Raw genomic sequence first — 13704 nt, 5'->3', positions numbered from 1 at the left:
TTGCACCATATAATAACACTATTACTCTATTTAAGGTGTTTAAAGCGGCAATCCTTAATTGAAACAATAACAAAGTGTTTTCCCCACCACAGTTTCAGTACAAATCTGATGGATGAGACTGGAGAAATGTCCTGCTCTCAATCAGTAGACTACGCTATGGATGCGAGGGCTGTCCATGATATCAAAATGATAGTTTTAACCATGTTTTGAGGCTATACAGTGGTTGTTTACATCTACTTTGTTTCGAACATTGGAGTAAAACATTTTATATTTTGGGTTCTGATGGGATACAACAGTTGAATTAAGCTCAAGAGGCATTTATACGTTATATTCTTCAAGAATCAAAGGGTACATATCATTAATTTATATGGATGTAGCAACTAAGGATTACCCCTTTGACAGGCAGTGACCTTCATACAGCAGAACTATGTCGCCATTTGCACATGATCCATTAACCTACCTCCCAAAAATGTATTCTGTCGACTGTTCCGCAAATGTCCCGCAAAATCGTTGCCTTGGCCCACATTTGGGATTTTTAGTTGTGGTCTCCCTAATTTCACGAGTGGAAACATTGCTACTGTTAACACCATCCTTTCACATGTACGGAGAATAACATTAGTTCAACCAAACATGTGAATCTGCAATTCCACATGTCAAAGTGAGATTTTTTACACAGTTGGAGTTTTCTTACATGTAAAATATGATTTTCACATTTGCAATTGAAATTCACGTGAGGTGAAAACATGTTATTTTCCTCACGTGAAAAAGTGGTGTTAACATGTGAACTCTAAATGTAATACATGTGAAAATGCAATTTTCACATGTGAAACTGCTAATTTGACGTGCTTTTTTTGTAAAGACATGCACACACACACACACACACACACACACACACACACACACACACACACACACACACACACACACACACACACACACACACACACACACACACACACACACACACACACACACACACACACACACACACACACACACACACACACACACACACACACAGGCCTCAGTTTCCTCAGGCAGGGTATTGAATGTTTCCCTCTCTGTCTTCCAGTGTGCAGATGCAGGCTCGGCCCAGTACAGCTTGTCCCTGAAGAGGGTGGCAGTGGTGGAGGACTTCTTCGACATCATCTATGCCATGCATGTGGAGATGGGTGCCGACCCTGGTAGAGCACCTAAACACGCTGGCCAGAAGAAGACCTACAAAGCGGTAAGAAGCCGTCCCGCAAGTGATTTATTTTGTCCCTCCAAAGTTTTTAGAAGAAAAAATATATATATATATATATGTTTTGGGGGGGTTCGTTTTTGCTAAAAAAAATACTAAAATCACCCAGTATTCTGCTAAGAATGAGTTTCATTTAGGAAATCTGTTCACCAAGTATTCACACAAATGAAAAAAGAGACATACTGTATGTGATTGTGTCTCAATGTAATCAAGGTATGAAATTATTGTTATTTTCAAATACAATCTGTTTGGGGCTTAGTTGTGGTCAATTTGCTGTGTACAAATTATTATAATTATGATCCGGCCCCCTCATCATCCGCGCCGACAAAAATCGGCCCTCGGCTGAATCTAGTTGCCTACCCCTGCTAAAGACTGTACTAAAACATATTCTTCCTATTCTCTTAGAGACTGCCACATAAAATATACATATTATAGACTGGCTATTTCTTATTCATAGCATCAGTAGCTACTAAGGAAAAAAGGCATCCTCAACGGGAGACAAAAGTCAAATCCATATATACCACATAATCAACAGCATATGCATTCCCAGATTAAATTGTTTTATGGTGTATCTGTATTCACCCAGTCCTAGTGTATTCACCCAGTGTATTCAGCATCTAGTTAGGTCTGAGATGCCATGTCTGTGTCTGCAGCTGGGAGGTCTTTGTCTGTTTTGTGAGATAGTTTTTTGGGAAGCATGGCTGTTACACCCCCCAGGGACCAGGGCCTTTTCTCCCTCGCGCCTCTCGCCCCTGCCCCGTAGAGAGGTCCTGTCATGTCTCATAGTACGTACCCTTTTGAGAAGGCACTGAGCGCCATTGGGGCATAATATGAAGCTGTCACTGTGGCCTTCTGGGAAGTGCAGATTCCTCTGGGTGGCCTTTCCTTCTCCTCTGCCTCTGGGGGAAGGAAAGGGGGGGGGGGGGGGGGTGAGCTGGGCACCCCTGCTGCCTCGCCATGGTCACATGAAGGTCGCCTTGTTTAGCAGGGAAATGCCAGGGGGGGCAGAGAAGCAGAGATAAACAGGGAAGGGAGCTAGAGCGTGAGAGAGGGAAATATACAGCCAGGTCTGAAATGATTGGCACCCTTGATAAAGATGAGCAAAAAACACTGTATAATATAAATAATACAAATACTGAGCTATGTTATATGCTACAAAAAGTGGGAAATTATATTATTTTATACTAATACAATTGCTCAGAGAAAGAGATTTAGTTTAACAAGTAATAAAAACAATCTGAAAAAGATTTTGTTACGGTTCAGCCTTATTCTAAAATGGATGAACTAAAACATTTTCCTCATCAATCTACACGCAATACCCCATTATGACAAAGCGAAAACAGGTTTTTCGAAAAACAGAAATACCTTATTTACATAAGTATTCAGACCCTTTGCTATGAGACTCGAAATTGAGCTCAGGTGCATCCTTGAGATGTTTCTACAACTTGATTGGAGTCCACCTGTGGTAAATTCAATTGATTGGACATTATTTGGAAGGGCACACACCTGTCTATATAAGGTCACACAGTTGACAGTGCATGCCAGAGCAAAAACCAAGTCATGAGGTCGAAGGAATTGTCCGTAGAGCTCCGAGACAGGATTGTGTCGAGGCACAGATCTGGGGAAGGGTACCAAAAAATGTCTGCAGCATTGAAGGTCCCCAAGAACACAGTAGCCTCCACCATTCTTAAATGGAAGAAGTTTGGAACCACCAAGACTCTTCCAAGAACTGGCTGCCCGGCCAAACTGAGCAATCGGGGGAGAAGGGCCTTGTTCAGGGAAGTGACCAAGAACCTGATGTTCACTCAGACAGAGCTCCAGAGTTCCTCTGTGGAGATGGGAGAACCTTCCAGAAGGATAACCATCTCTGCAGTAATCCACCAATCAGGCCTTTATGATATCGTGGCCAGACAGAATCCACTCCTCAGTAAAAGGCACGTAACAGTCCATTTGGAGTTTGCCAAAAGGCACCTAAAGACACTCAGACCATGAGAAACAAGATTCTCTTGTCTGATGAAACCAGGATTGAACTCTTTGGCCTGAATGCCTTGCCTCACGTCTGGACGAAACCTGGCACCATCCCCACGGTGAAGCATGGTGGTGGCAGCATTATGCTGTCAGGATGTTTTTCACCGGCAGGGACTGGGAGACTAGTCAGGATCGTGGGAAAGATGAACGGAGTACAGAGAGATCCTTAATGAAAACTTGCTTCAGAGCACTCAGGACCTGACTGTGGTGAAGGTTCACCTTCCAACAGGACAAGGACCCTAAGCACATAGCCAAGACAACATAGGAATGTCCTTGAGTGGCCCAGCCAGAGGCCGGACTTGAACCAGATCAAACATCTTTGGAGAGAACTGAAAATATCTGTGCAGCGACGCTCCCCATCCAACCTGACAGAGCTTGAGAGGATCTGCAGAGAAGAATGGAAGAAACTCCCCAAATACAGGTGTGCCAAGCTTGTAGCGTTATACCCAAGAAGATTTGAGGCTGTCATCACTGCGAAAGGCGCTTCAACAAAGTACTGAGTAAAGGGTCTGAATACTTATGTAAATGTAATATTTGCAACAACAGAAAATGTATCCTGTTTTTGCTTTGTAATTATGGGGTATTGTGTGTAGATTGATGGGGGGGGGGGGCATTTAATCCATATTAGAATAAGGCTGTAACGTAACAAAATGTGTAAAAAGTCAAGGGGTCTGAATACTTTCCAAATGCACTGTAAGTAGATGGTAGAGTCAAACGGTCAGGGCTTCGGCAGTAGCCAAGAGAGAGAGAGAGAGGTTGTTGGAGTCCTTGAGGGAGGATTCCTTCCTCATTCCTCACCATGCCACATAACACAGTATTAACATAATCATTGATCTCAGGCTTTAATAACAGTTCATGCCTCCTTTGCTCCTGTCCTTCCTGACCTGTGCTTTGTCCTCTGACCTTTCCCCTGGCACAGATAGCGGAGACATATGCCTTCCTGCCCAGGGAGGCAGTGACACGCTTCCTAATGAGCTGTGGAGAGTGTCAGAAAAGGATGCACATCAATCCCAACACTGCAGAGTTTAAAGGTAACTAACTTCCCAGTCAGTCTACTGGTTCCTTTTTATTAATTTACTGTATATATTTATTCAGTCATTAAATCCTTGTTTGAAAAGAAAGGCTTCTTTCAATTTGATATCTATCTGAATAGCAACAATGCCAAAGACTTCTAATGCATCGTTATAACATGTATCACCTTCCTACTGCCTTTGTTAAAATTATTAATTGCAATGCTACCACAAATAATGAAATATTTAATTGACTGCTAGTACATTTATAGCTCATATTCGTTGTGTTTCACACCCTCAACTCAATGTCCAATCTGTCGTTTAAATATATCTTAGGTCTCTGTGTATGTTTCGTCAGCCAATTAAAGGTGTGGACTTTGGTTGAAAGCAGAGGCCATCAAATGATGTAAGAAAGACCCAAGAGGTCCTAAATTATGAAAGAGATGTTCCAAGAGAAGTAGCATGGGGTCCCTCTAGTGGCCATAGTGTGGAACACAGAGGGCTCCCATTTAGTTTACAGCATAGTTGTCAAACTCATTCCACGGAGGGCCGAGTGTCTGCGGGTTTTCGCTCCTTCCTTGTACTTAATTGATGAATTAAGGTCACTAATTAGTAAGGAACTCCCCTCACCTGGTTGTCAAAAACCTGCAGACACTAGGCCCTCCATGGAATGAGTTTAACGCCCCTGGTTTACAGCATTAGAACAGCAGTCCATGACTCCAGATCAAATCTAATCAAAGATTATTGGTCGCGTACACAGGTTTGCAGGTGTTATAGCAGGCGCTGCGAAATGCTTATGTTTATTGGCTCCAACAGTGCAGTAGATTGTATCTCAAATAGAATACAAATACAAAAGAGAAATCAAAACAAAAAATCAAGAAATATAGAGTCCAATTAACAATCCAGAGTAGATATATTAGAGTGAGCATGTGTCAGAATCCAGAATATAAATATGTGTTGTGTATAGACAGTATACCATTTGGAAAGGAAATATTAGGATGAGCTATTTTGAGAATACAGTATATACTGTACATACACAGTGAGAAAACAACAGTATATAACAGAATATGAAAAAAGGGCCACAGTGCCTACCGGTTGTCATTATTGCCTTAAAATCAGAGACTGCTTCTAATTAAGATCAGAGAAACCAGAGAAACCAGATCAGATGAATGAACTCTCTGGTCAAAGAAAACCAATAGACAGTGCAGGGGAGTGGCAGAGCCCAAAGGGAAAGTGGGAGAAGTCAAAAAGTTCTAAAGGCATCTCTGTTTGGTTTGAGCCATGAGAGTTTTGTTCAGTTAAAGTGGTACAAAAGAGATCATACCTGGCTTGTTTTACTTGATTGTTTGTCTTGAAAAACATCTTACTGTATCTATCTCTATGTCAGTGGAGGCTGCTGAGTGGAGGACGGCTCATAATAATGGCTGGAACGGCGCAAATGGAATGGCATCAAACCATGTGTTTGATTTATTTGATACCATTCCACCTATTCCGCTCCAGCCATTCCCACGAGCCCGTAATCCCCAATTAAGGTGCCACCAACCTACTTTGCTCTATGTTCTGTACAGAAAATGATCGACCAACATCCCTGGTCCCGGACCTCATTGACTACAACATGCCCCTGACGGCCACCTACCTGAAACAGATGAAACTACAGTGCATGACTGCCAATGAGCGGGTAAGGCATAGTGTGTGTGCGTGTGTGTGTGCGTGCGTGCGTGTGTGTGAATGCTGTGCTGTGTGTGTGTGAGAAAGAGAGGGGGAGAGAGAGAAAAAGAAGAGAGTGACGTTGGTGTGTGTGGGGGGGCTGATTGAGAGAAATCATCAACATTTCTCACATATCCACAACTTTCTATTACTTTGTGAGTTGGAGAGACACTGAGAGGTTTACATTCTCTGGAACCGGAGGACCCATTCAACTGTAATTTTTTGCAAAAATAAAATCCCAGATTGACTCAGTTCATCATCTTAGTCTAGAATTTCCCATTCAGCACAAGGCATAGGCCTACTAGAAATTATAAAAAAGTGTGAATTTTTTTTTAAAGATGGAGGGGTGGGAATCAACAAATTAACCAAACAAAGCATAGGAGGCAGCAGCAGATTTACCAATCAAAATCTAAAGACACCAAGAGATTAGACTGTATGCCACTGTAGGATACTGAACTCACTGTACCATGATAGTAACATCAGAGGCAACGCTCCGCCTTGTTCTCCTCCAACACTGGACTTCAATGCATACCCGTGCAGTAGGATTTTTGTGAAATCACCGGAAGGATAGAAGTGTTGTTGACAAAGAGAGGAAGCATGTATTATACAACTTGCTGTTTTTTATTTAGGTGAAAACCAGGACCCTATCTAGGTAAGAGCTATTCCCTGTGCTTAAACCCATGTGTAGTAATGTGTATTTTACACATTTATATTTATTTACAATATTGACAATAATTTGATCCATCGTCTGTGTTGGCTAGTAGCAATATTATGCCTACTAAACATATTTTTCAGATATTGTAATGATGCAGCTCACTGTCAGTTCCGTTTTGAATGAATCTCGCCTTTGCGTGCCCAGATGACATTATGGCAGCAGGGAATGTTAGCCTATGTCATCATGATGTCACTTTTCACAGCTTTTGTTTGGAGATTGTGCATGTTGTTTAGACATGCATAAGTGGCTAAATTAATCTCTATATCTCTCTGCCACTCTCTCTCTCTCCCTCTCTCTCAATCTCTCTCTCTCCCCTCTCTTCCCCTCCTCTCCCTCTCTTTATTATGTCATGAATCACTAATAGAGCCTTCAGTAAATGCCTCAGTCCTCTACAGAACCCTCAGAGGGGTGTGTTGTGTTTCCTCAGGAAGATAGCAGTGTGTGCTTAGTGCTTATTGTACTGTACTGTATGTGTGGGGTTCTGCCAAACGTGTTCTCTTGCATTCATGATATATTTCAAGGTTTTTATTCAGAGGCATTAGCAAGTGTATTCATAAATTAGCTAACCCCATCGGCAAAACCCTTGGCCTGGAAAGAGCAGATTTTGTTTTCATCATGCATATAAACCAGGGCTGCTTGTAAGTAGCCTAAATTACTTAAGTTAGCGAGATCAGGCGGCTTGCAAGGCTAGCTTGTAAGTAACCACTTTACCAAAGTATTGGTCATTCATTCTACAAGAGGACCAAAAGCATGTTGATTGGCGGCGACAAGACAACACTGAGATGTTGACAGAGACAATATCAAATATGGACGTATTGTGGAGGTTGTTTCTCTGTGTTGGGTTGCTTCTCTGTGACTAGGTACTCCAGTGTATTGCAGAATGTTACATTCAGAGTTGTTGTCCTCCCTGTTGGTAGAGGTTCAGTAGCAGGTAGCCTGGTGGGTAGGAGCGTTGGGTCAGTAACCCAAAGGTTGCTGGATCAAATCGCTGAGCCGACAATGTAAAAATCTGTCTTTCTCTTCCTGAGGAAGGCAGTTTACCCCGAACAACAACTGCTCCCTGGGTGCTGATGAGGTGAATGTTAATTAAGGCAGCCCCCCACACCTCTCTGATTCAGAGGGGTTGGGTTAAATGTGGAAGACACATTTCAGTTGAATGCATTGTTGTACAACTGACTATGGACCCTTCCTCCCGCTATATAATAAAACAATGTTCAGCACCACCATCGTCGTAGTCTGTGTTTGTTGTTTATTTTCCTCAAGCTCTGGCAACTAACCCACTCTGGTCCATTCCTGTCTATGTTCCGCTATAGTGAGCATGTTTGAGGTTTCTTCTTTCCACAGTTAAAAATAGCAGTACTGCAAGTACACATTATTTAACAGGGAGATTTTTTCCCTCATTCTTACCCTTTTGCTGTCAAAGTTCCACAGTGGTGTTGGCAGTGTCAGGAGAAAATGGCGTTGGCTAAACTGTGACTGTGTACAGTGCTTTCTATTGACATTTGTAATAATGCATATTATTATGTGTGTTTGACATGTGTACTGAATGCTCGCTCACATGAAAATAGTGTATGTGATTTTACTCCTGTAGTCTGCTGCTCTCTACAAGTTAATGTAGGAGAGGTGGAAAAATGATTGTTATCGATCAATAATGACAAACTTCCTGGCATTGACAACTTAGATGGAAAGCTACTGAGGATGGTAGTTGACTCTATTACCACTCCTATCCGTCGTCTTTAATGTGAGTCTAGAGGAAAGCCTTTGTCGACAGGCCTGGAGGGAAGTCAAAGTCATTCCGCTACCCAGTGGCGTTTTTAGCTTGTATGGCTCCCTGGGCGGACCCCGCCCCTCCCGCCAATGTAAAAAAAGCACCTGTCACGTTCCTGACCTGTTTTCTGTTGTTTTGTATGTGTTTAATTGGTCAGGGCGTGAGTTGGGGTGGGTAGTCTATGTTATGTGTTTTCTATGTTGGGTTAATGGTTTGCCTGGTATGGTTCTCAATTAGAGGCAGGTGTGTGTCGTTTCCTCTGATTGAGAGCCATATTAAGGTAGGTTGTTCTCACTGTTTGTTTGTGGGTGATTGTTCCTGTGTCAGTGTATACCACATGGGACTGTTTCGTTTGTTCGTTCGTTTTAGGTAGTCTGTTCCTGTTCGTGCGTTCTTCGTCTATATGTAAGTTCATTTGTTTCAAGTCTGTTGACTTCGTTTATTGTTTTGTAGTTTGTTCTAGTGTTCGTTAGTGTTTTCGTCTTGTTGTAAATAAATTCAGTATGTATTCATCACCCGCTGCGCCTTGGTCCGTTCAATCACCACAAGACGAACGTTACAGAATCACCCACCAAACCCGGATCAAGCAGCGGGTTAACGGGCAACAGCGACAGCAGCAGTGGTTCAAGGAGGAATGGACATGGGAGGAGATTCTGGACGGAGAAGGACCCTGGGCAGAGCCAGAGGAGTGTCGCCGCCCAAAAGCGGAGAGACGGCATTATGAGGCGCTAGCAAGGCAGAGCGGCTGGAAGCCCGAGAGGCTCACCCAAAAATTTCTTGGGGGGGGGGCTAAAGGGTAGTGTGGCGAGGGCAGGTAGGAAACCTGCGCCCACTTCCCATGCTTACCGTGGAGAGCGAGAGTACGGGCAGACACCGTGTTACGCAGTAGAGCGCATGGTGTCTCCTGTACGTGTTCATAGCCCGGTGCGGGTTATTCCACCTCCCCGTACTAGCCGGGCTAGATTGAGCATTGAGCCAAGTGCCATGAAGCCGGCTCTACATATCTGGCCTCCAGTACGTCTCCTCGGGCCGGTGTACATGGCACCAGCCTTACGCATGGTGTCCCCGGTTCGCCAACACAGCCCAGTGCGGGTTATTCCACCTCCCCGCACTGGACGGGCTACGGGGAGCATTCAACCAGGTAAGGTTGGGCAGGCTCAGTGCTCAAGGGAGCCAGTACGCCTGCACGGTCCGGTATATCCGGCGCCACCTTCCCGCCCCAGCCCAGTACCTCCAGTTCCAGCACCCCGCACTCGCCTTATGGTGCGTGGCCCCAGCCCAGTACCACCAGTGCCTACACCACGCACCAGGCTTCCAGTGCGTCTCCAGAGCCCTGTTCCTCCTCCACGCACTCTCCCTGTGGTGCGTGTCTCCAGCCCAGTGCCTCCAGTTCCGGCACCACGCACCAAGCCTCCTGTGCGTCCTCAGAGCCCTGTACGCACTGTTCCTTCTCCCCGCACTCGCCCTGAGGTGCGTGCCCTCAGCCCGGTACCACCAGTGCCGGTACCACGCACCAGGCCTATAGTGCGCATCGAGAGTCCAGTGTGCCCTGTTCCTGCTCCCCGCACTAGCCTTGAGGTGCGTGTCTCCAGTCCGGTACCACCAGTTCCGGCACCACGCACCAGGCCTACTGTGCGCCTCAGCGGGTCAGAGTCGTCCGTCTGCCCAACGCCGCCTGCACTGCTCGTCTGTCCAGCGCCGTCTGAGCTGCCTGCCTGCCCAGTGCCGTCTGAACTGCCTGCACTGCTCGTCTGCTCAACGCCGCCTGCACTGCTCGTCTGTCCAGCGCCGTCTGAGCCATCCGTCTGCCCAGCGCCGTCTGAGCCATCCGTCTGCCCAGCGCCATCTGAGCCATCCGTCTGCCCAGCGCCATCTGAGCCATCCGTCTGCCCAGCGCCGTCTGAGCCATCCGTCTGCCTAGTGCCATCTGAGCCATCTGTCTGCCCAGCGCCATTAGAGCTGCCCGTCTGTCCCGAGCCATTAGAGCCGTCCGTCAGTCAGGAGCCGCTAGAGCCGTCCGTCAGTCAGGAGCTGCCAGAGCCGCCAGCCAGTCAGGAGCTGCCAGAGCCGCCAGCCAGTCAGGAGCTGCCAGAGCCGCCAGCCAGTCAGGAGCTGCCAGAGACGCCAGCCAGTCAGGAGCTGCCAGAGACGCCAGCCAGTCAGGAGCTGCCAGAGACGCCAGCCAGTCAGGAGCTGCCAGAGCCGCCAGCCAGTCAGGAGCTGCCAGAGCCGCCAGCCAGTCAGGAGCTGCCAGAGCCGCCAGCCAGTCAGGAGCTGCCAGAGCCGCCAGCCAGTCAGGAGCTGCCAGAGCTGCCCTCCAGTCATGAGCTGCCCTCCAGTCATGAGCTGCCCTCCAGTCATGAGCTGCCCTCCAGTCATGAGCTGCCCTCCAGTCATGAGCTGCCCTTCAGTCCGGAGCTGCCCTTCAGTCCGGAGCTGCCATTCAGTCCGGAGCTGCCATTCGTCCTGAGTTGTCCCTCTGTCCTGAGCTACCTCTCTGTCCTGAGCTACCTCTTTGTCCTGCGCTACCTCTTTGTCCTGAGCTACCTCTCTGTCCTGAGTTGTCTCCTCTATTTTAGAGGGGCGTTGGTGAAGGTTCCTGGACCATGGTCGGGGGCGAGGGTCGCCACTCAAAGGACGCTAAGGAGGGGGACAAAGACAGTAGTGGAGTGGTGTCCTCGTCCACCGCCGGAGCCGCCACCGCGGACAGATGCCCACCCAGACCCTCCCCTTGAGTTTTAGGGGTGCGCCCGGAGTTCGCACCTTGAGGGGGGGGTTCTGTCACGTTCCTGACCTGTTTTCTGTTGTTTTGTATGTGTTTAATTGGTCAGGGCGTGAGTTGGGGTGGGTAGTCTATGTTATGTGTTTTCTATGTTGGGTTAATGGTTTGCCTGGTATGGTTCTCAATTAGAGGCAGGTGTGTGTCGTTTCCTCTGATTGAGAGCCATATTAAGGTAGGTTGTTCTCACTGTTTGTTTGTGGGTGATTGTTCCTGTGTCAGTGTATACCACATGGGACTGTTTCGTTTGTTCGTTCGTTTTAGGTAGTCTGTTCCTGTTCGTGCGTTCTTCGTCTATATGTAAGTTCATTTGTTTCAAGTCTGTTGACTTCGTTTATTGTTTTGTAGTTTGTTCTAGTGTTCGTTAGTGTTTTCGTCTTGTTGTAAATAAATTCAGTATGTATTCATCACCCGCTGCGCCTTGGTCCGTTCAATCACCACAAGACGAACGTTACAGCACCATTCTGCACTAACTATAATTTTTATTCAGACATTTGGAACAACACAAATCAATAATCATAATATTTAAAACTATATAAATATAAAAATATATACAAAAATAAGACTCAGAAATATCAAAAAGAAGTAACAATGACAAATAGAAACACATTTGTGTTGATTTGGCACTGGAGCATCAATACATTACCCATCCCTCAACACTGTCAATCAAGTCAAGACTAAACCAATTCACCTTGGTGGTGTGCAGACTGGTTTTATATTATTCTTAACGATTTCGCTCAAACCATAAAAAATGCAACAATATGTCTGTGAAACTATATATTCACAGTATTATAAATTAATTGTGATTTATTTGGTAGCATTTCGTAGTGTGACTGATTTTACTAATTGCATTAGCACTGTACAAAGTTAGAGGTGAGCTTTTTGCTCATTTCTCTGTAAACAAAGGGCACTCAACATGTACTGCACTGACACAAGAAATTGACAATAAGAAGATTGTGGGAGCTGTACTGTGAGATTTCAGTGCAGCCTTTGATAATATTGACCATAATCTGTTGTTGAGTAAATAGCTTTTTTTATGTAAGCTTCTCAAACATGTAAAGTGTGTGTACTGCAGGGCAGCTCTCTAGACCCTCTACTCTTTTCTATTTTACCAATGACCTGCCACTGGCATTAAACAAAGCATGTGTGTGCATGTATGCTGATGATTCAGCCATATCCGCATCAGCAACCATAGCTAATGAAGTCACTGAAACCCTTAAAGAGTTGCAGTCTGTTTTGGAATGGTTGGCCAGTAATAAATTGGTCCTAAACATCTCTAAAACTAAGAGCTTTGTATTTGGTACAAATCATTCCCTAAGTTCTAGACCTCAGCTGGATATGGTAGTGCATGGTGTGGCTGTTGAACAAGTTGAAGAGACTAAATCACCTGGTGTTACCTTAGATTGTAAACTGTCATGGTCAAAACATAGATCCAATGGTTGTAAAAATGGGGAGAGGTCTGTCCGTAATAAAGAGACGCTCTGATTTTTGGACACCACACTCCACAAAGCAAGTCTTGCAGGCTGTAGTTTTATCTTATCTTGATTATTGTCCAGTCATATAGTCAAATGCTGCAAAGAAAGACCTAGTTAAGATGTAGCTGGCCCAGAACAGAGCCACTTTTGCTCTTTATTGTAATCAGACATGCCACCAGAGGTGTTGAGAACAAATTCAAGGAAACATACAGTATTATACAGAGCCATGAGTGTATGGAACTCCCTTCCATCTTATATAGCGCAAGTGAACAGCAAATCTGGTTTAAAAAAACGAATAAAGCGACACCTCGCGACATGTATGTGTAACTGAACGATACCCTCACACACACACTACATGTTAATGTTTTTAAATGTATATCAATTGTATAGTCTTTAGTCTGTAATGTCTTGTTCGTTATGTGTCGGACCCCAGTAACACTAGCTGTCACCATTGGCGTCGGCTAATGCGGATCGTAATAAATTAAATACAATCAAATCTTCAGCAGCCTATTCAATCGTCCTCAGGGACGAAATCGTAATTTGAGAAATGTCTCAATCTTTCTCTCCTCTTTCTCTATCTCTCTCTATCTCTCTCTCTTCTCAGGATGAAAGTTCGGTGAGCAGTGAGGACATGGATATGGCTGAGCCCACGTGGGTCTCTGCTGAGCGTCCCCCTGTCCCTGAGCTCAGTCCCCCCAATGGAGGGATGGTACACAGCCCACAAGCCGCATTGAAAGAGGAAGACGGTAAGCCTTTTCGTGTGTTTGTGTGTGAGAGTGTGTGTGTTTTTGCGTACTGTATGTTTGTTTGTTTACAGTATGTCCCTGTTTCCATTGGTTGAGTGGGATTTGGGATGTACAGTCGTGGCCAAAAGTTTTGAGAATGACACAAATATAAATTTTCACAAAGTCTGCTGCCTCAGTTTGTATGATGGCAATTTGCATATACAGTAATCCCTCGTTTATCGCGGGGGTTACGT

The 13704-nt window shown here is 45.3% G+C and overlaps 1 protein-coding gene across 1 annotated transcript in view; it reads left to right on the top strand.

Annotated features, from left to right (window-relative positions):
• The first annotated feature begins 1108 nt into the window (after positions 1–1108).
• The window catches only part of LOC120058646 (nucleolar protein 4-like), a 28445-nt gene continuing 15849 nt past the window's right edge, over positions 1109–13704 (top strand). Inside the window, exons 1-4 of the mRNA XM_039007401.1 lie at positions 1109–1228; positions 4191–4302; positions 5850–5959; positions 13330–13471. Coding sequence (XP_038863329.1) covers positions 1157–1228; positions 4191–4302; positions 5850–5959; positions 13330–13471 — 436 coding nt within the window. The 5' untranslated portion in view covers positions 1109–1156. The remainder of the gene's footprint in view (positions 1229–4190; positions 4303–5849; positions 5960–13329; positions 13472–13704) is intronic.

The sequence above is a fragment of the Salvelinus namaycush genome, chromosome 14 (genome assembly GCF_016432855.1).
Source record: "Salvelinus namaycush isolate Seneca chromosome 14, SaNama_1.0, whole genome shotgun sequence".
NCBI classification, from domain to species: domain Eukaryota; kingdom Metazoa; phylum Chordata; class Actinopteri; order Salmoniformes; family Salmonidae; genus Salvelinus; species Salvelinus namaycush.
This window is presented reverse-complemented; position numbering and strand designations above follow the sequence as displayed.